The sequence below is a fragment of the Mus caroli genome, unplaced genomic scaffold (genome assembly GCF_978045245.1).
Source record: "Mus caroli unplaced genomic scaffold, Mus_caroli_1 scaffold_1, whole genome shotgun sequence".
Classification (NCBI taxonomy): Eukaryota; Metazoa; Chordata; class Mammalia; order Rodentia; family Muridae; genus Mus; species Mus caroli.
The window spans coordinates 130,920,022-130,946,381 of NW_028227256.1; the positions used below are offsets into that span (position 1 = coordinate 130,920,022).

The 26,360-nt window shown below is 43.7% G+C and overlaps 2 protein-coding genes across 5 annotated transcripts in view; both read right to left on the reverse strand.

The window, feature by feature from the left end:
* The window catches only part of Ppfia4 (PPFI scaffold protein A4), a 48,738-nt gene extending 46,143 nt beyond the window's left edge, over positions 1 to 2,595 (reverse strand). For 2 of the 3 annotated variants that reach the window (XM_029480637.2, XM_085841272.1), the window contains exon 1: positions 2,469 to 2,595. The gene's annotated coding sequence lies outside the window, so the exon portion shown is untranslated. The remainder of the gene's footprint in view (positions 1 to 2,468) is intronic. The other variant, XM_085841274.1, reaches the window with a different exon arrangement.
* A 1,364-nt stretch (positions 2,596 to 3,959) lies between these two features.
* On the reverse strand, positions 3,960 to 19,546 carry Tmem183a (transmembrane protein 183A). Of its 2 annotated transcripts, none has more exons than XM_021165709.3 (8): positions 19,320 to 19,546; positions 19,095 to 19,184; positions 18,336 to 18,503; positions 12,940 to 13,093; positions 12,035 to 12,215; positions 9,729 to 9,809; positions 7,417 to 7,572; positions 3,960 to 6,048 (listed from the first exon to the last, which is right to left on the reverse strand). In XM_021165709.3, exons 1-8 carry the CDS (start codon positions 19,426 to 19,428, stop codon positions 5,863 to 5,865), a joined length of 1,125 nt encoding a protein of 374 aa, XP_021021368.1. In that variant the 5' UTR covers positions 19,429 to 19,546; the 3' UTR covers positions 3,960 to 5,862. The 2 variants fall into 2 exon arrangements, with proteins under 2 accessions (XP_021021368.1, XP_021021359.1); XM_021165700.3 differs by having other exon boundaries at positions 12,940 to 13,096; positions 19,320 to 19,545.
* Between the last annotated feature and the right edge of the window lie 6,814 nt (positions 19,547 to 26,360).

A 26,360-nucleotide genomic window follows, 5' to 3' on the forward strand; every position in this document is an offset into this window, starting at 1 on the left:
TCTGGTGGCCTCAAGTCTCATGTAACCCTCTCTTAGAGCCCCTTGTCCCACTGCTGCCTGCCTCACCAGCTAACTCTACCTTATTAATGTTCTCAGGTCCCTAGGGTCCCTTCCCTCTTCAGTAATACAGAGCCCTTCTCAGACTGGAGAATTCACAGGGGTCGTGGTCCTGGGATATGGTCCTCAGCATAGGACCACAGCCTCTCTGTGTGTTCTTGACTCTTCTGGACACCCAAAGTGCCACACTCCAGTGAGCCAGCACCATATGCCCTCCAGAGCTAATTATAGGTCAGTGAGCTAGCAGGCCAGAGAGGGGACAGATGGTGACTTATGTAGTTGCAATACACACTTGTCTCTCCCTCTGACCCCAGTCCCTCCCTTCATTTCTTCCAATTCCTTAAGTGGGACCCAGACTCTGGGGCTGGTTTTGCTCTCTCAGTCTTTCTCAATCACTCCCAGTGCACACATTTGCACAAGCACACATATGCACACTATGAATGTATTGTACACACACACACACACACACACACACACACACACACACACTATACTGCTCAGCCAGTATAGCCCACCATGTTCTTAGAACAAATCCTTTACCAACTTAACATAATACAGCTCTTGGAGGCCCACGGAGAGTATTTCAGGTGTAACAAAGCCTCAGTTAACTTCCCTGTACCTTGAAACCCCTTTGGCAACCGGTTCCCTGGCCCTCCTGAGCCTCACCCCTGCCTCATCATCGGCCCAGCTCAACTAATCATCTTCTACCCAGCTCTTGCTCTGCTCTCCTCAGAGGCTCAGAAAGGACCCACAGCAAATCCTCCTAACTCTCCAATTCTAAGGTTTCAGTCACCACTCAGAGAGGACCCACGAGCCTGACTGCCGGCCCTACTCTGTTCCTCCAATCCTTCCTTCCCAGGCCAGTTGCTGGGGCAGAGCTCATATACTGACATCATATACATGCTCAACATGACATGCCCAACAGCACAGGCCCAAAACATCCGATGAAAACTCCCCCGATGAAAACCAAGCTCCTATAGCCACTCATTTCTGGAGAGGGTGTCTTTACTGCACAGTGTCTAGGGCCCCCCAAAACCCCCAAGCCCAATGTGCTATCCCTTGCCTCATTACTTTGGGACATCATTTATCTTGAGAAACCTCCTCAGATCTTAGCCCTAAATCTAAGAAAATAGCCAATATAAATCATTCAAGCTGTCATTTTTACTAAAGACTATCTATCTGGCCAGTTAACAGAGGTGTGGATTCTGTGGGTTAAGATCCGGTTGGCTTTTTTGTTTTGTTTTGTTTCTGCCATTCCACTAACAGGATAACTAAAATGTATATAGGGGAATGTGTGTCTATTTCGGGTACCATCTACTTGCTCCATGGCCTTTAACTGCTTTTGGATGAGCAAGTATCTATCTCTCTAGCATGGTGTCTGGCATGTAGTAGGTGCCCAATAAATGTTTACTCAATATTGAATAAAGTACTAAGAGCCAATTCCAACAAGTCTGGAAAGGACTGCAGGGAGTCCCTGAAACCTGGCTCCTGGAACAGCCTTCTTAAGCTCACACCAGGAGGGACTCATCAGGCTAAGCACAGCCCCCTTAACCACTTGCTCTCCACGAACAAGTACTGAGGAGCTGCCTCAACTCTCCTCTCCAGCACATCTCTCCTCAAAGGTGACATCAGCACCTAGTGGCACTTAGTGCTAGATCCCTCCTCCTTCTCAAAGAAACCACCTACAACGTATTTCCAAGTCCTCCAGGCCAACCTCCCTTCCTACCAATCATAAAACCCTCAACACCCGTGCTGGGAAATACCCCTACTGTGTTCACTAATCAACCCTATCATTCCCACCCCCACCCCAGTTCAGTAATCTCTATTACGAACCTCTTTTCCTGTTGCGCCCACCCTCATCCCCACCCCCAACCAGGCCTTCGGCTGGCCATTCCTTCCACCCCACCGCCCCAGCACTGCGGAGATGGGGGCATCTCTGGTACAGCCTGACAGTTGAAGGAATGCAGAGCTGGCGATAGTAACCAAGGGCGAAAAGAGGCACGCGGGAAGGATGAAGACCCCCGGGAAGAACGAAGACTTCAGCTCTCACCAGCGCTCGCCCAAAGAAGCAGAGTTGGCCCCCAAGCCCAGAGGCGCTTTTGCTCTGACTCTCCTGGAGAGGATGAGGGGGCGCAGTCCACCCGGCTGCCCCCTCCCAGAGAAAGGATGGAGCTGAGGGCAAACTCCACGCCCTCCCTGCAAAACGGGCATCGACCCCCATCCTCATCCCCAAGGGCACAGGGCACAGCAAAGGCGAGGGGCAACGAATCCCGCGCCCCGCAGAGATACATCCAGACCAGAAGAGGCTGTTTCCAAGGCGCACTAACAGAGACTCCTCCTCAAACTGTTCAGGGGAGCTGGAGCTGGGAAAAGGGGTATCTTTACCCGCGGAGTGGGCTGTGGGTGCTCACCTGCGTGGAATCGCCGAAGGCCCAGCGGTAGCAGGGCGCCGCCCCCGACCTCGGCAGCGCGAGGCGTCCTAGAGGCAAGCCCGCAAAGGTAGCTGCAGCCTCCACCGCCCAGTACCGTGGCCTCAAGGACCCGCCCCCTTCCTCCGCGGATACCCTGGCCCCACCCCTAAGGGCGGGGCCTGGCCTTATCCCCGAGGCCACGCCCCCACGCCCGGGCGCTCCCCAGCCCTGGTTCACACGTGACAAGGGCGCTGCTTTGATGCTGTGCGCCATCTTGGTCGAGCCTGAGAGGGCAGGGCAAGCATTTAATCTGGTAGATGTTCTGGCCCCAGAACTTGGAATGCAGAGCACATCCCTCTTTTCCCCTCTTGAACTCACCTTCCCAAGCCTAGCCTGTTCCCTAAATGGCCAGTCGTCTGTCGCCCTTCACACCTGTTCTCGCTCACATATTTTTAAGTGGAGAAACTGGAAACCCAGATACTCTTGTAGTATGTGCCTCAGTGAATTGTGACTTGCTTTTAGGCATGTGACTGCCCTAACGCTGTTACTACAAAATGAAGTGTTTGTCTGATACATACATCCTATGAAAACATGCTCAAATGCCAAAATTCTGACAAATTTTAGCTAAACCGATTTTCCTGAATTGCTCCCTTTCCCTGCCCCCGTGGCTATTAATGTATCTTTTCCATCTGGTTTGTGAAATTTCATTTCAGTGCCTACTCAAATCCTTCACAGATACCCCATAAGCACTGTTATGAGTGTGAAGAACTGTTTTGGGTTTGGTTTTTTTTTTCTCTCCCTTTTTAGGTTTTTCAAGAGAGAGTTTCTCTGTGCAGCCCTGGCTGTTCTGGAACTATGTAGACCAGGCTGGCCTTGAACTCCTAGATTCACCTGCTTCTGCAGGCTGCCTGTGCTGCCACCACCCAGCAGCAGTGAACTGTTCTATATACCATGTGCATATAGGCAGTTACAGATATATACACATCTTGCAACACAGTGTCCTATAAAGGCTGAAGCTGAAGTTAGTTAACACAGCCTTTCATTCCCTCTCTCCCAATATATCCAATTTTCCTTTCATCTTTAGAAAATGGCAAGGAAATTAATTCTGATAGGGGTTGAGAGAAGCTGAATCTGTCATTTGTCTGACACTCTGAACAAGAATATATACATCAAGAAGTGAAAAATATTAGTCAGTTTTTAAACCCAGAGCCTACCAAGTTCCAGTCGTTCTCTAGGTGGACTAGTTTTTACAAAAAGGCAATCCTTGACTCTTCACACCCTTCCATTAACAAAACATGAATAATGCCAGAAAAGGCAACTCAGCCAATGCTGAGGAGACTGTGAAGCCATGGTAACCATGAAGAACCATTTTACCAAGTGTTGGCAATGTGCTAAGACCACAGCAGAGGCAGCAGGAACTTCAAAGGGAGACTATAGCATCTATCATCATACCATGGAGTTTGACATAAAAACTCACAAGTTGAGCCAGAAAACAATTAAGCCACATTTATTTCACCCACTCAGGGTAAACCTAAATGGGAGACACACAATCCACAAGGACAACTTCCCCTGCTCCATGGCATCTTTTGTTCAGGGAACTCCAGACTCTGTGCTTCTTTTCTTCTGCCTCTAGGCAGCTTCTGATTGCAGAGATCTGTGGAGGCTTACTGTCCTTGGGTTGTTTGCTTTGTTAATTAAGTACCCAAATTCTGATGGTTCTTTTTATTGACCCAGGCTCACTTTCTGTTCAACCAGTGACAGCATGCCCCTCAGTGTGGGTACGGCTGCTGTCAGCAGCAGCATTAAACAGATGCTTAAGAATGGTCTTTAAATAGCATGGGGTGGGGAAAGATAAAAACCAACATACTCATTTAGCAATTTAGCTCACAATAGTATCCACCCCACAATATTTTTATGTTTAAAGAACATTTTCTGTCTTTGTCCTGTCTGGTGACTCACCCAACAACTCCAGGCAGCTAGAGTAAGAGGATTAAGTTCAAGGCCAGCCTGGGCTACATAGCAAGACCCTGTCTCCAAAGGACTATTTTTGTGGGGCAGGGAGGCTGGACTGCAGCGCTACAGGATGAACTCAAGATCTTGAGTAGGAGAGTATTGTCTTAATGAGCATCTCCTGCCACATCCAGGTGGGAAAGGAAGCAGTAAGACTTTCTTCTTAGCAAAAGAAATAAACAAAACCCCACCCACATCCTTTTCTCAGAGCATGCCAGTGACAGTAAGAACTGTGACTAAGGAGGGTGTCAACGTCTCTGTATGAAGACCAGGATCCTGAATGCACACAGGATGATATAAAAAGGAAAAACAAAGATATCAAAGGACAGGACAGGGCAGAGAAAAGCCACTAATTGCTCTAGTTGAAGGCTGCTTTCAACATGCAATGTATTTTTTAAAGACGACCTTTAGCATTATAAAGCCTAACAATTTAATGTAAACACCACAATTCTTCCTAAACTCGGCCTTACCTTTCAGTTAATGCATAGCTGTCTGAAAGATTCAAATAACTCATTGTTTTACTTTTTCCTCACACTCTGCCTCCTCTTTGTACCACTACGTACCACACAAAAAATGAAACTGGCCTTTGAAGTTGTGGTGGAGCAAAAGACAGGGGTCAGAATCCTGGCTCTGCGTGGACCTGCAGTTCTGGCCTTGGGTAAACCAATGATTCAGCTTCTCAACCATAAAGTGGGGAGGGTTTCAACTCCCTTGCAAGACACAAGGATTAGAGACACAATCTATAAAGTTCTTAGAACAGTACCAGGGGCACATAATTATTACCATCACTATTAAGTCTCATGCAATAAAACAAAACCCCAAAATACAAAATCATCAAAACAATCAATATTCATGTAATAAATATCCAAAAAGCATTTTTTTAAAAGATGCACAAATCAATCTTATAAGATTCTGACAACCCTGTCACCTGCTTTATTTCTGGAGAAGGGTAAAGGGAAAAGAAAAAAATATTCACTTGAATTTGAGGAGCAGCAACATTGGAGCAACCATTTTAAGCCTCTGGGTTCCTCTAATCTGTAAGGGAAAACGTTCTTCCTTGAGTTTAACTTTCCCCTAACGAAAGATCATCCATTTGCTGAGATAAAAGAACGAAGAACAAACTCAACAGCACCAATTGAGGTTTAACACAGAAAATGAGGCCAGGTTTCTCCTTTCAAATATGCAAATTTCACATGAAAATGTTTATAAATCATAGTTGGTTTTCCTCTTGATTCAACCTTTCCACCTCCTGTAACAGGAGCCCCAGGAACCCAAACAGCCTGTGCATCACTAATCAGCTACACAATACAGCTGCCCCTTCCAAACAGAATCTGATTACTAATGGACTAGACTGGAAGCTATCCCGAGGGACAGGAAGCAGGAACTATGCTCTCAGGGAGAATGGATACTGCGGATGCCACCAGTCAAAGAGCCGAACACTGTGCACCGGGTCCAGGACGACTTGCACACCCTGTTCACTGCGCAGATTCTGACCACCACGGACAGGAGAATCCTGGAACACCAATCTCACTCGATGATGCCGCATGTCTGTACTCACATTAATGGTAAACTAGAAGAGAAAGGCACATTTAGCATGTAATTTAAATGTTTAGTAGTTAATTTAACCTTGGATTCTTTGGGCTCTCCTTGAGATGGTCTACACATACTATACCTTGGTTCAGCCTCAAGGTTTGTTTTGTAAGTTATAACACCAACACATTTACAAAAACACTAAAGTGATATTTGTTAAGATTTTCTCTGCTTTGTGTATCTAAGATGTTAAAGGGTCTTAGAGATAAATAATTTAGGATATATGCACACACCCCACCACAAAAGCCATCTAATTGCTACACATATAGGATAAAGATAGAATTCTGATAATGTGCTGATGAACAAGTCAGGCAAGATCTGTAAAACCTAAGCCTGATCCATTTTTGTGTAAAAATTTCCAAGTATTTAGATGGAGGTTCCTACAGAATTGATATGGCATCTATGGAATAAGAGTCACAGTGAGGTCATTAAAGCAGCTTAACCTCAATGGAGAGAGAAGGATCCATGATAAAAATAGAATCATGACACACTTCAGCTACAGGAAACTACCTACAGAGGATGTATGTTAACCTGTTAACAGACAGACTTTACAAACAGTGCCCAGAAAGGTAACTGGAATTACAGGACAATGGCAGTCTATATTACCTCTACTTTCTGAATAAATGTATGCATTATTTAAATTCTTCATGATATACACATTATCTATCATTAAAAACTAAACTTTTTCATCATAGAGAAGAACTCCAAACATCTCTGAACATAAGCCTAAAACACAGAGAAGACAAATGACAAATTACCAACTTTCTGGCTGCCTATCCAATTAAATATTTTTCAACCATTAAAAATTACAAGCTAAAAGATACATATATGATTTACTCACCTCACACAAGGACAGAGCTAGTTATCTATTCTAACATTCCATTATGGCAGCCTATGAATGCCTAAGGTCCTAACAGTGCTCATGTGTATGTTTAGCCATACCCCCTTCAGTACATACAGGAAGATACAGGAGCCTTCCTTTTCTTACTAGAAAAGACAGACAAAACATTCTCAGCTATAATTAGCTTCTCTCCATTATCTGTCTTTCTAATATGCAAATCTAACTTTAGACTTGTCTTCTTGTTTTTATTTTACCTGGGGAGATGTTTAGGGTTTTTATTACTATTGGTGTTGCCATTATCATCATCATCAACTTTGTGGGTTCTTTTTAGTTATGGTGTGTGTGCAGTCACTTGATGGGAGAAAAGGAGTATACCATGTGTTGACATGGTTTTAAGTTTGAACTTTATTATACTTCACAGATTTCTTCCCAGTAGTTAAGTCTGCAAATCCTTTTTCAAACCATAGATAGAGTGAAATTCTACCAAAGAGCTGAATCCTCACTTACCAAGGTAAATATCATCCCCATGACAATAGGAATAAAGATGAAGTTGAGGGTGGTGACCTGCAGTAGGCAGCAGTCCTGGTCAGGGTTGGTATGGACATCTTGATATTGAACGGGCGGTTGCAACCGTTCCATACACTTGCTCTTTAATCTAGGGGACTAAGCAGAGCTAAGCATTAATCTAGTGGCCTAGAGGAAATATGTATGCTCTTTAAGATGTTGTGAAGGAAAACCCAACAGGCAAATTTTAATGAGATAAAATTTTCTATCATCTGCTCTTTGTATACATATTGGTTTCCATGCAGAGAATCTACCAGTTAAAAGAGAGAGGGTGTTTAGATTAGCAAATATAGCAGTGAGTTTTTATTTAGATAGTATTTCCACTATCTGACATGAAATGGCTCTATCAGCCACTCTCCAATTTCCACGTGCTGTATCAGACTTCAGGGTATCTGCTGCACAAGAGGGCAGATTCAGAAGTAACCTCCGAATTCCAAAAACCAGAAAACAGGATTCACAAGTCTCAGGCTAAAGGTCTCTCAGCATTCAATTTCCTGCAGTAATTCTGGTCTCCTGTCCCATTTCTCCATTGCTAGGGAGACTCCTCAGTGGAAAAAGGTGTCTTGTTGATAGCACAGACTGTGGATTTCTTACAAAGACATGAAAGCCAAATTTCTTCACCAGAACCATGTTTTAAAAATAAATGAATAGGAAAGTATGATGTAGAACTCTCAGCTCCTTTTCCACCACTGTGACAGCCTGCGTGCCACCATCCTTCCCAGCATGACGCTAATGGATAAACCTCTCAATTTGTAAGCGAGATCCAATTAAATACTTTCTTCTATAAAAACTGCTGATGTCATGGTGTCTCTTCACAGCAATAGACACCAACATTCCACAAATACTGAATTTTTCTCAGCTGCCCATGAAATCTGTGTGAGGTGGAGGAGAGAGGGTAGGCATGTGTGTGCAAATGTACACAGCAGCCAGAGGTCAATGCCAAGCATCTCTCCCCCTCCCCCTTCCCCTCCACTTTATTTTTCAAATGTCTCTTCCTGAACCTGGAGCTGTTCAACTAGTTTAACTGGCTGGCCAGGGAGCTCCAGAATTCTGCCCATGTTCACTTGCTCGTACTAGTTTTACAGAAGTGTGCCACCACATCGGTTTTCACATGGGTTTTGGGTAGCCAAATTCATATCCTCATGCTACACACACACACACACACACACACACACACACACACACACAGTCTTATAAAGCTCTGTTTTCTGGTCTGGTAATCTGTCTAAGTTTACCTTGGATAACAACCTGAAGATGCTATCTTTCTTCCTCCAATATAAAACAGTTCCCACCAAATGTTATTTGGAAATTTAATCTAATGTTATGTAAGAGATGGAGCCTTTAGAAGATAAAGACTTCTCTTTCATGACATGGGATGAAGGTTCTTATTACAATAAGGGCTTTAAAGTGGATTCAGCTCCTTTCAGCCTTCTACTACAGCTATGTGAGAATACACAGGGTACAGTAAGGAACCATCTTGAAAGTGGGATGAGTCTCATGAGACACAGAGTCTCATGAGACACAGAACCTGCATGGATCTCCTGGCCTCCAGAACTATGAGGAAATTAATTTTCGTTCTTTATAAATAATCCAATCTCTGGTACTTCGGTATGGCAGCACAAAGGGATTAAGACATGGTGAAATTCATTAAATAAGATATCTGAAAGATGCAGAAATGGCTTGCCAGTTAAAAGCCCTTGCTACTCTTACAGAAGACAAAGGTTTGATTCCCAGCACCTATATAGGGGTTAACAACTGTCCACAACTCCAATTCCAGGGAATCTGACACCTTCTTCTGGGCAACACAAGCACCAGGCATACACATAGTGCACGTGCATATGTGCAGGCAACCACGTAATAGTCAAGCCAGATATGGTGGTGCAGGTCTTTAATCCAAGGACTTGAGAGACAGAAGCAGGTAGATCTCTATTAGTTTGAGGCCAGCCTGGTCTATGTGGCAAGTTTCAGGACAGCCAGGGATCTGTAGAAACACAGACTGTCTCAAAAACAAAACAAAAACAAAAACCTCATACAGAATAAAAAGGCTCTTGGTTTTAAGGTGGGTATGGGTGTGGGAGTGGTTTGTACATGAGTGTGATGTCTGAAAGGTCAGAAGAGGTTATTATTAAATGTCCTAGAACTCCTCTGACAAATGCAGTATTCACTCTCATCCTCTGAACCATCCAACCACCCAAATAAACAAACCTTTAAAAATAATATCTATAAAACTATGAGACAAAGAGAAGGACACATGCCTGTTTTTTGAACTTGAAGTTGAACTCCCACATTGGTTCTTGTCTGTTCCCAACAATCTTTCTGCACCAGAAAAGTAAGCACTGTAAGAAAGAAAAAGTAAACTAAGAAAGTGACATTGATATGTATTATAAAGTAACAAAAAAAATTAATTAGCAAAAATATCTGAGCGCTCTAAAGCCAACTACAGTCCTGATGTGGAGGATTTCCTTTGGCACACACAGATCCCCAACTCGACACTGGTGCAACATGAAGACAGTCACAGTGCTACTCAGGAAGGAGAGGAGGGACCGATACAAGTCAACCTCTGAGCTTATGAAGATCAACCCCTAATGCTCTCATCTGTAAAGACAGAAATATATATCCACAGTGTGGGGCGTTTTCTCTGATTCAGCAGCCACTGCTCTACATTAAAATATAAAGGCAGCAAGTAGCCATCAGGCAAGAAGGTAACAAGGCCACAAAGCAGGCAAGGAGGGCTAGCCCTATAACAGGAACGAGCCACTCAGGACCTTCTGGGAACAGCTACTATGGAAACCAATGAGCTAAGCTGAATTCAGTCTAAAGCAAGCCCCTCAATGAAGTCAGGCTATAGCTAGGGTTAAGCACAAGAAGTGAAGTACCTCCCAGGGGACAAGGGGTGGGTCGTCCGCCGTGCCAGCTGTCCTGCCTTCAGACATGCCCTGTACGTCCTGCTGCTCCATCAAAAATAATGGGCTTGGCTTTTAGGGGAAAACACTTCTGCTGCCATCACAACGGCTCCAGTGTCCCACACAAGCTATGCTACTGAAAAGAGAGAGAGGGGATCAAATACGAAAAGCTGGAGTCCGGGGAATCGGAAACTTCCTTTAGGCATGCTGGCAACTAGTGCCATGCGATTACAGGCATGTAAGTGGTGAGGCCATGCACCAGGCACTGCCACAACACCACCCACATCCTCTTCAGAGGATCTCTAACAACACAAAAAGAGGCTGCCAGGTAGCCTGCCTTTACTACCTGGATTAAGAGCTTATTTTTTCAATCTACTTTGGCTTTCTAATCTATTTTTTAAAAGACATAGTAATGCAATTATAAAGATATGGGTATTTTAGACTTTGCAGTAGCCCTTGCATTGTGCACTGGAGCCGCTAAGATGTGTCAAGCATGAGGAGTTTGCCCAATCGATGCTGTCCTGCTCCATTGCCTGGCATGGTTAACTTTGTAATGATTACCACCCTCCTTGTAGTTAATGGGATAGGATTAAATGCTTCTAGGGAGGAAGACACTGTAAATGTCCACTCACATTACAAGCAGAAGCAGCTTCAGGGTGAGACTCTACTCATGTAACACACTGCTCCTGCCCTAAACCCATCAGCCAGCACTATAACCCGTTTCATGACCTACATTTGTATGTGCTGGAAGTGGAATCTTGATTACTTTCAAACAACAGTACCTTTTAATTCCTGGAATTAATACAACCTTAGAGCTCAACTAGGAGAGAAGACCACATCACATCTATGAGCATAAAGGAAAAAGAACAGGAAGTGCTACAGAATGGATTAGAGTGGGTAGAACAGAGGTGTAAAAATGACCTACAAATTCAAAGGTAAGAGATTTACACAGTAGCCTTGGGTGAGGAAGGTAAAGGTCAAGACATCACCTGGCCTAAATAATTAAAATAGACCTACTTATTATTCAGAATACCAGAAGCTTGAATACAGTGTAGGGATATAAACTATGCAGAGAATCCTAAGATAAAGGGAGCTAAAAACATAGGAAGATCTTGGAATCCTAACATCTATGAATAGACTATAGCACCTTATAGTCTCTGAGACAAATGATCAGAGCCTGGCACAGTAAAGATGTCTATACTTGTCTTTAGCACGTAAAGATGTCTATACTTGAATCCTTAAAGCAAGATGCCGAGGTTACATTAGAAACAATCAATTGAGTTCCTTGTGTTATTTGTGTCATGACTAAGCATTTTGTGAAAATTGTAGTATACACCTACCATTCAAGTATTTTTCCTAGCCCAAGCTATCAAAACCATTCTATCTACAGTGATCAAATGTACAGTGCATAGAAATAAATTAGAGACTTAAGAAATACACTATAAGCATAAGAAAGCTTTAAGGAAGGATAACATAAAGCAGTCCAGCACAGCAGGAATGTGTCAGAGAAATAACACTTCTGAACCTACAAGTGTACATGAGCCCCCTAATGGTTGAGACCTACAGCCCTCCCCACTAAGAAGCTACAAACAAGACTCAAGAACAAGCCCACCATACAAGAATCCATTAGCCAAACCCCAACAGCAAGTTTCACTTACTTTGGAATTCTTCAGTGTGCTGGGAGTGCTTTCCGGAATGGCTGGATTCTTGGAGATTCGAGCAGCAAATGGTTCATACATATGATACAGAGATCGGATCACACATGCCCGGAGACAGCGCAGCTTCTCCATGGATTCTGGTCGCAGCCGCAAAGGCAGAGACGCATCCAGCGTGTAGTGCCTGAAACATGACACATGACTCCTACCAATATGTGACCTGCCTGCCTGCTCTTATTCAGCCTCCCAGGACCCCCAACTTCCATGTGAACTTTACTCCACTATTGCACTGGTGGATACTAGCTTGCCCAGTTCTCACCAATACCATCACCATCTCCTGACATTATCCATGACTTTTGCTTCTTCATCTTGGTAACCCTGTAGTTTTCCATTTAAATTTGGACTATTTCAGGTTCTACAGAATTACAAGTCTATGATTTGGATATCATGTAATATGCTTTAGTTGCTCAAAAAGAATCTGTCACAGGGAAGAGCCACTTGGTTTCCCTGTCAGATATGTTAACAAGTTCTCTATCCACCCTACCACATCCTACAGTTCATAAAGTCCACTAGACCTCTGTACCCCACATGAAAATCTAGCATGTTTATTGATCACGTAATAAGATACGCCTCTATAGGAAGTCTTTAAGTTCTTCCAGAAGTAATACCATTTGCAAAAAGAAAAAAAGATACTAGAAGGGGTAGGGTGGCAGCCATAGGAAAGACAATCACCTGCATAGATCAATAACATAAGATTTAGAGAGATATCAACAAGTCCAAAGCTAGGGTTATGCCAAGGCATGCTAGGGAGAAAAAGTAGAAAGAGCCCATCACGTAGAGCAGAGCTCCAAATCACAAACAGCAACAAAATCAGCTACAGAGAAAACACTGGCACTCGGAGGTCGCACCTTCGGTACAACCTGGTCCAAAAGGCAGCAGTGCAAGTGACAGTCCAAGCATTTTTACAAATCAGGGAAAAATTCACAATGTCCTCAGGACGGATATAGGAAGCCAGCAGCAGCCAAATATCCATAGGATACTCTTCTCCAGTGCCATCCAGGTCTTCTGAAACAAGAACAAAATTCTGTGTTCTATTTATTACACACACACCAAAAGTGTTCATTCCAATTCTCAGCTAGCTGTACATGGAAGAAAAGGGCTTTCGTTGTCTTGGTGGTTTTGTTATTGTTTGTTTAAGACAGGGTTTCTCTGTGTAGCCCTGGCTGTCCTAGAACTCACTCTGTAGACCAGGCTGGCCTCAAAACCTGCCTCTGCCTCCCGAGTGCTGGGATTAAAGGTATGTGCCAGCATGCCCAGCTAAGTATAGGGTTTTAAAACAGTTCCAAGGAAGCCCCTCAAGCTGATGGTTTCCTGGTAATTCCAGCTGCTAAAATCTTTGCTGCCCAAGTGAAGAGTTACTGTCCTTGATGCCTTTGTTGTATGTACATGCATATGTACATACATTTTCTTGTATGGCCACATGTGTTGGCAGGTACATGTGTGTAGAGTCCAGAGGTCGATATCCAGCATGTTATTCCATCATTTTTCTACCTCATATTTTGAGACAAGGTCTCTCATTGAACTTGGAGCTCACCAGCCAGCTAAAGAAGGTGGCCGTTGAGCTCCAGGCACCATTTGCCAGGATTATAGACCACACAGTTGGACCTGTCTTTTTACATGACCTATCTCTCCAGCCCCACACTAGTCACGTTCTTTAAAAAAAAAAAAAAAAAAAAAAGAGTGTGTATGCGCACGCATGCACCCATGGAAATACATGTGCATAAAAGAATCCATGGATTCCAAAATGAATGTCAAGTTCCTTGAAGCTGGAGTTTTAGGCATTTGTCAGTTGCCTGATGTGGGTGCTAATATCATACAGGTCCCCTGAAAGAACAGGGTCCTGGTTGGTTTGGGGGTTTTGTTTTGTTTTGTTCAGCACAAACACAAGGTAGAGTTGTGTGGTAAGAGAGCAGCCCAGGTGACTACTGGGGATCTGATTTCATACCTTCAAGTTTTTGCAGTAAGTGCTTTACCAATTAAGCCTACCTAATGAAAACCTTTAAAAAATACTATTTGTGTATTAAGTTTTTAAAGTTCCTTTGTGTATATTTTCTTTTTCTGTTTCTTTCTTTTTTTTTTTTTTTTTTTCTTTTTTTGGTTTTTTTCAAGACAGGGTTTCTCTGTGTAGCCCTGGCTGTCTTGAAACTCACTCTGTAGACCAGGCTGAACTTGAACTCAGAAATCTGCCTGCCTCTGCCTCCCAAGTGCTGGGATTAAAGGCGTGTGCCACCACTGCCCAGCACCTTTGTGTATATTTTAACAATCAACAATAATTCAATTGAATTAAGAAAACTATTATTAAACGTGATGTCATAATAAGAAAACAGACACTGGGGCTGAAGAGATGGCTCAAAAACTAAGAACACTGTTTGTCTCAGTTAAGGTTTCTATTGCTGTTTAAGGTAAGCACGGGAGCAGAGCAGCTCGTAGAGAAAAGGGTTTCCTTCTTACAATTCTCAAGTCACAGTTCATCACTGAAGGAAGTCAGGGCAGGAGGTGAAACAGCAGCCATGGAGAAGTGCTGCTTACTGGTGTGCTCTTCATGGCTTGCTCAGTCTGATTTTTATTGTCACATTTTAATTATTTAGGCCACAAGTGCCACAGCATGAGCATGGAGGCCAGAGACAAGCTGTGGGTGTCACCTCTCCCTTCCCTGATGTGGATCCTGGGAACTGAACTCAGAGAGTCAGGCATGGGGGCAAGTATTAGCAGCAGAGCGGTCTCATCCGTCAGACCGTCTGATAGGGTGGTGCCACTTGCAGTGGGCTGGGCCCTCCCATATTAATCATTAACCAAGAAAACACAGCACACACTTGCCCGCAGAACAATCTGGTAGGGGCATTTTCTCAACTGGGATTCTCTCTTGCCAGATAACTCTACCTGTGTCAAGCTGAACAAAAAAACAAATAAAACAAAACAAACAAACAAAAACCCAGGACACTACTTACACGTGATACACAAACACATATGCAGGCAAAACACCCACACACACAAAATAAAAATAAATAAATCTCAAAACCCATCTTTTTAGTTCTTTAAAAAAGAAGGTATATTAAAAGGAACAATGAAACTAAATAACCTAACAGAAAAGGTAAATTATAGCATATATTCACAATCAACACTCTGCACATGTTCTAGTTTTCATTTTTATTATTTGTTTGTTTGTTTTGAGGCAGAGTCTCAGGTAGGCCAGGCTTGCTTCCAACTTGATAGCACACCTTGAACATCTTATCCTCCTGTCTCTACCTACTAAATTCTGGGGTTATAGGTGTATGACACCATGTTGGCTTTATGTAGTTGGGGATCAAACCTATGTCTCACCCGAGCTACACAAGCATCAACCTGAGCCACATTCTAGCCACCTTGTTATCTTGTCCTTCAGTCCCTACTTGATAATGTATCCTTCCTGTCTCTTCTTCCTGCTTCAGACCTAATTACTGTTTATTGTCTTGATTCCTAAGGTTCACTATATATCTCAGATTTGAATAACAACACATACACCAGAAAGACACCATCTTAAATAATCATTTCTCTCTGAGACAGATCTCACCTTGTAGCCAGGGCTATCTTGAAACTTACTATGTAGACCATGCTGGCCTTAAACTGCCTACCTTTGTCTCCCAAGTGCTAGGGTTAAAGTCAAGCACCACCACATCTGGCTCATTCATGACTTTTACAAAGCTGACTAAAGCTAAAGGTTGTATGTCTCAGGGATAGGGAGATGGCTCAACACTAAAAAACTTGAAAAAGGCAGGCATGTGTGTCTCTGCATCACTTGCATAGTTGCTCCCAAGAACAGGAGAGAGCACTGGATCCACTGGAAGGAAAGGTACAGATGACTATAACCTCCATGTGGGTGATGGGTACATAAGGGTCCTCTGAAGGGCAGCCAGTGCTCTTAACCATGGAGGGATCTCTGGAACATTCCAGGTCTGTTGGGTTTTTAGCTCTTCAGACAGGGTCTAGTGTAACTCAGATTAGCCTCTAACATGTAGCTAACCTTGGCCCTGGACTCCTGATCCACCTCCAACTCCTGAGATTACTTGCTGGCTAACAATAGTATTTTTGAAAACTACCTCTCTTTTGAGGGTATGACACTAAAACATTAGAGATAATGGTATATAGGAATTGCTCAAAATTGAAACATAAATAGTAATGAATTTATAGCTGTTGCATAGTGGTTATAACGACTTCATTAGAAACTAAAGGATAGGGATAACCAGACGGCTTTGCAGATAACAGAGCTTGCAGCCAAACCTGACAGAGTTTACTCCCTGGAACTCCAATGATGGAAGGAGATAACTGACTATCAAACTGTCCTCTGATCTCCACCTCTACACCCAGGTATGCTCAACTCTGTTATCCTACCCCCTATACACACAGTCAAAATAAACAGATAGACAAAGAAATTTTAAAATTATTTTTAAGAGAAAATAATCAAAGTAGAATAGAAGTACCTTAATAGAGATAAAATAAAGCAAAATAAAAGAGAAATGATGTTCAAGAGTGTACATGCCACAAATCACTTGTCTAGTAAGTGATTAGATCCTGACTACGTGAAGGGAGTCTTATAATGCAATATTTTAATTTAAAATGAAGAAGCAAAGAAAAGCCAGGCATAGTGACACACTCCTTTAATCCTAGAACTCAGGAGGCAGAGGCAGGCAGATCCCTGAGTTCAAGGCCAGCCTGGTCAGTTCCAGGACAACCAGGGCTACACAGAGAAACCCTGTCTCGGAGGGAAAAATGTTCCTATGCTATTGTGAGAAACACCAAATGGCACAATCACTTCACTGATTCCTCAAACACTTACACACAGATTGCCATACAATCCAGAAATTTCATGCACTCATTACCTACTAGAAATGAAAGCATTTACCCAGGCAAGACTTATCCCTGAAGTCGTAACACAAAGTAGTCAAGTAAAAGGCAATGAAAGCTGGTACACATTCCATATGGATGAACCTTAAATACTTTTAAGCCATATGAAAGAAATTAGACCAGAAAGAGTATGTTAGCATTGCATTTGTATGAAATGTCAGAGCAGGCCTATCTGCAGAGAATGAAATTAGGGCAGGCCAGGGGTGCTGTCCATCAGAGACAGTGACACTAATGGGTTGGTAATTCTTTTTGGACTGATACTCAGTTCACAACGACAGCAAAACAACTGGGAAAATAGTAAAACCACTCAATTATATACTTTAAAACTGCCTTGCCAGGAAGGTGAGTCCTAGCAGTGTAGAGACAGAGGCCTGGGGATTGCCATGAGTTGAAGAACAGCTTTCCCTACACAGTGAGACCCCATTTCAAAAAATAAGAAAAAAAAAAAGAGAGGAAAAAAAACTATCTTGAGACCCAGCATTTGGGAGGCAAAGGCAGGCATATCTCTGTGGATTTGAGACCTACAAACCAGACTGGTCTACAAAGCAGTTCCAGGATAGCCAGGGCTGTTACATGAAGAAACCCTATCTCAAGAGGAAAAAAAAGAAAGAAAAGAAAAGAAAGAGAAAAGAAGTAAAGAGAATATTGTCTTGAAAAGCCAAGATGGTTTAGAAGTTGTTGCCCTTGCAAAAGACCTGGGTGTGGGTCCCAGAACCCAAATCAGAGTTCACAACCATTCATCCAACCATCCAACTCACAGCTCCAGTGACAGATCTAATGCCCCCTTCTGACCTCTGAGGGTGCCAGGCATACAAGTGAAGCACACACATACATGCAGACAAACACTCATATTCAGTTCCTCAAAAAAAAAAAAAAAAAAAAGTAAATAAACAAATAAAACTTAAAACGTTAAGTCGGAAATTTTCTGGAAAATGTGTACACATACTCACACACATGTATATATGTATGTATACATCCCTAACAGAATTTTAAAAAGTGTAACTAATGTTGCTGTTAATTTCTGGATCATGGAAAGGAAGGTTATGGGGCTGGAGAGAAGGCTCAGCAATTAAGAGCACTGATTGCTCTTCCAGAGGTCCTGAGTTCAATTCCCAGCAACCACATGGTGGCTCACGACCATCTGTAATGGGATCTGATGACCTCTTCTGGTGTGTCTGAAGACAGCAATGGTGTACTCACATACACAGAATAAATAAATCTTTAAAAAAAAAAAAAAAAAAAGGTTACCACTGACAACCACTAGTATAAGAGCAAAGTCTCCTCTTAGATCTCGCCTCACATTGAAGAGCGACAGCATCCATCACCACAGACAGAGCTCAGTGCTCAGGAAAGCAGCCCGTACCTTTGTGTCTCTTGCTTTTCTTTTTTCTGGAGACTGATCTTTCCTGAGTGTTTTCTTCCTGGGCATCCATCTCATCACTGCTGTCCAGGATGTCACAGGGCTCACCCACCCCGGAAAGAGCCTCCTCCGAAGGAACCTGAGACGCTTCCAAGCCACACAGAGATTTTACTAGGAGAAAACAAGGAGAGAATGAAACGCACTTGGTCCCATCTGCAAAAATCTTGAAAGCAAGACAAACATAACAAAATAAACAATATGCCAAAGAAATGGAAGTCAGCTGCATGGTAAAATATGCACAAATTACAACAAAAAGGGGGGGGGGACTGGTATCAAGGAGTGACAGTGGAAATTAATGAGTACAAAAAAGTTGTGTGGGATTTTGTTCTTGTTTTGGTTTGGTGGTTCTTCTGAGACAGGACCTCACACTTGCTAGGTAAACCAAGCTAGCCTTAAACTCATAGAAATCCACCTGCCTCTGCCTCCCCAATGCTGAGATTAAAGGAATGCCCACCGCAGCTGATCACAAAGTTGGTTTTAACTCAAAGAGGAAACAGCCATTTCGGCTCCGGAACCTGCAGATCCTGGCTACACACACCCATCCCATCCACGATACCATACGAGAAAGTAAACAGTGGAAGAGCAAACATGTTCATGACCCAAAGGGCGGTAGGAAAAACACCGGGACGCAATTCCAGGTAAATACAACACCTAATGCTGTCTCTTAAAAGCTTGGGCATAAAAAGACCCACGAAAGCCTACCTTCCTGCTGAATAGCGTTGGCCACGGCTTTCTTGACCCGTCCAGACCTCACCACCGCCGGATCCGAGTTGGCATAGTCCGCCACGGTCACTGAAACAGAGCAAAGCGCCAAGGCCTCCTCAGACTCGGGGCAAAGTCTCCGCCGCTCCGCGCCGGGTCCCGCCGCGCCCGCCCCGGCCGCCCAGCCCCCCTCGGCCGCCCGGCCCGGCCCCGCCCCTCGCCCACCTCGGCCCGAGCAGGCGTCGTGGGCCCGGAACTTGAGCCGCTTTCCTCTCTTGGGCATGGTGACGGTGTCCCGATGAGGCCCGCCTAGCTGGCCGGGGCCCCGGGCCATGTCTCGGCCCCGAGAGCCGGCTCCCGGAGCCGCAGAGCACCTCCACCCGGCTCTGCGGCCATCCCCGCACCGAGGCCGCGGCTATCGCGAGGACTTCGGCGAGGGCTCTGGGTCCCGTTGATTGCCGACGCCCCTCTCCGGGAGCCAATCGCCTCCGGGGCCCGGTGACGTCATCACCCGGCGCCCTCAGCCGAAGCGGAGGCCAGGTTCCCAAAGCGGAGCAGGCTGTAGGACGGGGTGTACGTTGTCACCGTCTTCATCACCGTCTTCTCTGGGGCGTTTGGTCCTCCAGACCGCGTTCTTCAGAACTAATAGTTTACATCCTGGTCCACTTCAGCATTTAGATTGCATATATCTTGTTTTCGTCATTCTCTCTTTCCCACTTACGTCAAGTAACCTGAACGTAAATATCAAAGCGGTCGCTATAATTTTGCTTACAAAGGCTTTGAAATTCTCTCTGCAGATCAGTGACTAACGCCTGTAATCCCAACACAGAGAAAGGATCAGAAAGTGAGAGTCATCCTCGGTTTGTAGCCAGCTGGGCTACAAGAGATGCTGCCTGAAAAATGAGTAAATAAATGTCTGAATTCTCAAAGGAGAAGAGATTCTTAAAAGGTTTTCCATCACCATCATCCGAGCAAATTCTAGAAGGATAGATGAGAACATATAATTCCTTTCTATTAAAAGAGAAGTCCCGAGTTGTGTCTCTTTTTTTCTTCTAATTCCCTTTCAGCTCCCAAAGTGTTAACAGTCCCTGGCTTAAGAAACAGTCCTTTTGACCCAGGCAATCCAACTGGCTAGATCTATTCAGAGAGTGCCCTATAAGACACCTCAAAGGGGTCTCCATTTTATTCTACCTAGTACTGTACACAGAAGTTCATAAAGAGCAAACCACATAACTTACTAGAATTATGAAACAGTCTACCACCAGGGATCATGGAATAAGGCTTGGATCACTTGGGAATGATAACTGAAACAACATAATTGGTTATAATCATGCTCTAATTTATCTAGAATTATAACAGGAAGCAAAGGTCTAACAGCCTATAATTGTTCTAAATAATCTTCCATGTATACATAATTAATGTCTGTAGTTGAGTTCAAAATACAGCTGGTCAGCACAGAGCCTTCTCATCTCACGTTACCAGTAAAAATTTAATGAGGCTCTCATGCGTGCAGATCTCTGCTCATGTGACACTTTTGAATACTCACACCCGGGAGTCCAGAGGGAATCAAAGATGCAAGAGACTCAAGCCCTATTAATAAACCACTAACTGCTTTAAAAACATAAGGATTTTAGCTGAAATGTTCTCTCATTTTAATCCTTTGGAGTGAAAAATATGCTAGTTACACCAAAAATTTTCTCTTTCAATTTTTTATTTAAAAAAATCTTAAACAAGATTGGAGTATTTAGCCACTTTAGAGGAACAAAGAACCCATATGTCTTTTATTCCTCATTTCAATAAAAAGCAACAAGTGGAGGCCGAGGAAATGCTTACTCTAGAAAGTGCTTGCCAAAAAAAAAAAAAAAAAATGCTTGGCAAGACTTTATCATCTCTCAACCTCCACATAAAAGTCAAGAGTTGTGGGGTTAGGGTGGTGGCGATGGGGACTCACTGAGGATGTGGGCACAGGCTAATCCCTAGGGCTTACTGGTCAGCACACACACACACACACACACACACACACTTGAGCAACGAACTTTCAATTGGTTGCATTAATGATCAGACCCAATTTTACGGGTTCTTTCTCAAACGATAAACAGAAAAGCTACCTAATTTACCATTGTATTTAAATAGAAGTTGTTTAACCTAGCTAACGGGAGAAATTGGTCTTTCTCAAACAACTGGGAAATGTAAGGACAATATGTGAATAGTGAAAGAATTAATATGTCCACTATACTCCTGCATTACATTGTAACTTTACTTTGTGCTAATAGTAAATATTAACGTGTGTGTGTTTTAAGAGCCTTTCTTTAAAGCCTATCCTGGTTTTTATGGAATCTTTGGTCAGTGCAACATCCCATTGGAGACAGCCCAGTAACATGAAAATTAAAAGAAGTACAGATTGTTCTCTTCAGCGTCCTACTTTTCAAGAGAAGGAGTATAGCCAGGAGTGGTGGCACAGGCCTTCAATCCTAGCACTCAGCAGGCAGAGGCAAGGGACGTCTGTGAGTTTGAGGAAACCTGGCCTACCACAGCAAGTCTCAAGCTAGAACTTAAGAAGAGCTTTCTCAAAAGTAAAAATGCATTTAAACAGAGTATAGATTGTGACGTTAAACTTGCATGGGTACAAATCTATAGGTGCAGTACACGTTTGTCAGCCCAGCACTTCTGAGGCAGAGGCAGAAGGCCATGGGCTTAAGGCCAGTCTGGATGAGACCTTGTCTCAAAAAGCCAAGGGCTGGGTCAGGAGAGCACTTGCTTAGCATATGACCCTGGGGTTGAGCCTCAGAACTGAAAATACAAGGTCTAGCCACTTACTATATGTAAATTAAGCCTTTACCTAAAAAGTTTGGCCTGCTTGACAGGATTATCAAATGATCACATTCACTCATTAAAATCATTTAAAATAGCATACAGCAAGCACCCAGTAAACATCAGCTATGGTGGTGGTGGTGATAATGAGAGTTGAGTTGTGGCTGCTGTTATTTTGTTTTGTTTTGTTTTTGAGACAGGGTTTCTCTGTATAGTCCTGGCTGTCCTGGCACTCACTTTGTAGACCAGGCTGGCCTCGAACTCAGAAATCCTCCTGCCTCTGCCTCCCGAGTTCTGGGATTAAAGGTGTGTGCCACCACGCCCGGCTGTTTTGTTTTTTCAAGACAGTCTGTGTAGCCCTGGCTCAGTGTAGCCCTGGCTGTCACTCTGTAGACCAGGCTGACCTCAAACTCAGCCCCTCCTTCTGGTGTGCTAGGATTGAAGGCATGTGCCACCACTATCCAGCCTGTGGCTGCTGTTATTTGCAGGCACGTGAGTAGGATGAGATGCCTCAGTGGGTGTTTTCCACACAACCTACAGACCTTTTTGTCTCTTCTTCAGGAAGACAGAATACAGTGCAGAGTCACAGTCAAGGCAGGCCATCCCAGTAGAGTAAACTGATAGCAGACTAGCCTGCAAGTGACAAGATGAGATTTCAGACAGAAGACTATCTCCCAAGCTCATATCTAAAACCAGTATACTATGTCACCCTTAAAATTAACATTAATAACCTAAAAAAATCAATGTACCAAGCAAATATCGAGCCAAACAACGGCATCTTGGAGAAACTCTGTAAGACAGAAAGCAAATGGGAAAAAAGGTTACTTAATACATTTCCATGATGTGTCAAAGCTATGGGCAGAATCTGAGAAGAATTTAACCCTTTCTGAGAATCTAGTGGCATCAGAAAAGTATATTAATTAAATCTAGCTAAACATGATTGTGACTGGCTTTGTTAGCCTTATTAAACTATACAATTTTTTTAAAAATTAGTTCATTTAGTTTAATTTCATGTGCTGAATATTACAATCAGTATGGGCATAGAACCCCCCAAGACTAAGTTCTAAGAACAAAGGAAAGAAAATTTTTGGCCCCAGAGGAACAGAGGGCAGGGAATAAGAGACAAAAATAGGAGATAGAGGATAAGGGAGAAGGGGAAGGGAACAAGGGAGAGAGGACAAGGATATTTGTCCCAGAGGGGAAGAAGGACTGGCTCTGGATACAGATATAGACAAGACTCTCAGCTAAAATGGCAGTTTATAAAGGTACAAGGGGAAACCCTGGGTGAGGGTGAGGTGTTCCATTTTAACTGGGCATGTTAATTAGATGAGCTAAAGGGGACTTACAGTTGCTGGACTTCATTTGATACTTTGATAGCTGGACCTTGGTAGTAAGCCTCAGGAGAAGGAAGTGGCCAGTGAGAAGCTAGACCTCAGTGACTAACTTTAGGAATGTAATCAAACAGGTCTTAGCAAGGCAGAGGGAATCAGGGAGAAGGGCAAGGCCTGCCAGAGCCATGTTTGTCATGCTCAAGCTGTCCAGAGTCTTCACTGAAGCGTTTCCAGTTAAAATAAGAACAAGAAGAGTCGCCTAGTGATGGGGCCTTGGGGCTGTTGTCTGGGTTTGGACCATTTTCCTTCCTGTAACAAGGACATACCTTGAGTACATTACTTCATCTTACCCTCTAAATATGTGAAATGGACAGAATCATGGTGCCCACTTCATAGAGTCAGGTACGTGAGAAAGTATCTGGGAAGCGTTTAGCTTAGTATTGGTATATTGTATGTACTCAATAAACATCAGCTACAATTACAAGCAGAAGTTTCTTATAGTATCTGAACTACACTCTCATAAGAGAATCCTTGGTGAAGTTTTATAACAGATAATTGATCTGGCCCCATAACAAAGATTGGAAGCACCTAAGATTTTAAAGTCTTGTCTCTGGGAGATGAAGAGATAGCCAAGTATTTAGGAGCAGGTTCCATTCTCAGCACCCACATGGCGATTCACAACTATCTGCAACTCCAATTTCAGGGGATCTGACCCTCTAACCTCTACCAGACGTCAGGAGTACACATGATGTTCAGACCTGCCTGTAGACAAAACATCTGTACACATTAAATACATCTTTTTTTTTTTTTCATTTAAAATCCCAAATCAAGGAAGGGCTGCAACTCAAATCTGATGTCTAACTGTATAAAGTTTCATTTGGACACATCTGTTTGACTTATGATTACTTTCTCCATATGTAACTGACCCAGAGAGAGATGATCAGGACGGGGAGAGCCAGCCAGCCGCTGGTTAATCTGCCTCTTCCTCAGTTTTCTGTGGCTACTTTAACTCTACAAGAGCACAGAGCAATAGCAGATGCTGCCGAGGATGTGGAGCAAGGGGAACACTCCTCCACTGCTGGTGGGAGTGCAAACTTGTACAACCACTCTGGAAATCAATTTGGTGTTTTCTAGAAAATTGGATGTCGAAGGCCAGCTTCAACAGCACAAGGCAAACTTATGAGAGCCAAGGGTGGAGCTAGGCTTGAGGTCATGCTAATGACAGGGGCCAGCACTGTTAGAGATAAGGAGAAGAATAATCATAATCTCCATTTTGTAGCTTAAATATTTGAGACTTTAAGGTTTAATGTACTCTCTCCATAATAGCCTGACCCTGGAGGTTGTAGGGAATGCCAGTAGAGTACCTTCTCTTTACAGAAGTGTCTGGGCAGTCTGTACCACGTGGGGGCAGCAGAGCGTTATAAGAAAATCAAAACATTAGTCCTTCATGAAACCTGTGTACACCAACAACTACAGACACATATTTTTGCCCCTAACAAGTCAAGGTTAGGATAAGTGAACCCCCACTCCCCGACTCCTCCCCCTTCTCCTCGGCAGTGCTGGAGTGTGAAGTCCTTCACGTGAGTTGCCAGTGGTTGACTCTGGGTAGGATTGGCGGTGCTGGGCTATCTTGAAGGAGCAACTCAGGAACCCTCAGCCCACTTTGTACAGAGCAGAGCCCTTCAGCTCCTGTGTTTGTTTCCTTTTTAGTTTCAGGAGAACCATTGCTTTCTGCGGGACTTCAGATGTCTTTTGGGGGTGAAACCAGAGAACTGCCAGAAAGACCACGTGACTCCAATGGTCTTATTGTTCCAGCTGCTCAGAGAATTTCCATAGGCAAGAAACACCAGAGGTCTTTCCATTTTTCTCCCATGGTGGTGTGAGACCCCGACTTAAAGCGTTTTTCCCAAGCTTGTTTTCCCTGATCTCTAAAAATACAGCTAGAAAGAAGCTCTTTGTTCTCTATAGCCAGCAAAAAGCCTTTTTGTTTCTATACCTTACAACCAGAGATGCGATAATTGTAAAAAGACCTAGCCAGGCGCTTGCCTGGCTCCCTGTGCCAAGGACACAGAGATAAACTCCACAAAGAAGAGCTACAACTCACTCCCCACTCCTCATGCCTTGTAATTTTACCAAGGACACCCGCCAGAGATGAGCTGTAGCCAAATTCCTCCCAAACTCCTCCCAACTCCTCCTAATTCCTCACTTTTTCCTTTAAAAGCCTCCTACTGTTATTGCTCCAGGTCGAACTCCCCTGCCCTGTGAGGCAAAAGGAGTTCATTCTCAGCTAACTGACAATAAAGCCTCTTGCAGTTTTGCATCAGGTGTGGTTTTCTCTCAAGTTATTGGGGTACCAGCTCATCCCGGGACTTGAGTGGAGGTCTCCCCAGTTTCGGGGGTCTTACAGTGGACATGTGGCACGTGTGACAAAGGCTTTTGCTCTGCTGCCTTTCTGAGACTCTGAGATTTGGAAGGAGACATGTGAGTGCATGCCTGTAATCCTAGCACTCAAGACACCTGAGGCAGAGGAGTGCCATGAAGTAGAGGCCAACCTGGGCTACATTGCAAGACCCTACCTCAAGCAAACAAAGAAACAATCAAGATGGGGGTGGTGCAGACCTTTAGTCTCAGCATGTGGGAGGCAGAGCCAGGCAGAGAGGCCAGCCTGGTCTACAGAGTGAGTTCCAGGACACAAGGCTAAACAGAGAAACCCAGTCTTGTGATGAGAGAGAGAGAGAGAGAGAGAGAGAGAGAGAGAGAGAGAGAGAGAGAGAGAGAGACAGAGACAGAGACAGAGAGACAGAGAGACAGAGACAGAGAGACAGAGACAGAGAGAGAGGTGAGGGATTCCTAAACATTGTGTCTTTTCATCTTATGTTCCTTGTGATGTCTTTTTAAATAAATTAGTAAATTTAAGTAAAGTGTTTCTCTGTATTCTCTGAACTGTTGGAGAAATTAAGAAAAATGAGGAAGGAATGGTAGGACAGACTTCAGCAAATTAATCAGACATTCAGACTCAAGATCAGCTTGGATCTCACTGGCATTAGAGGCAGAGCTGAAACCCTGTAATGTATATAAAGGTATACCATACGCTTTGAGAGGCAGAGAACCAAAGAGTTCTGTG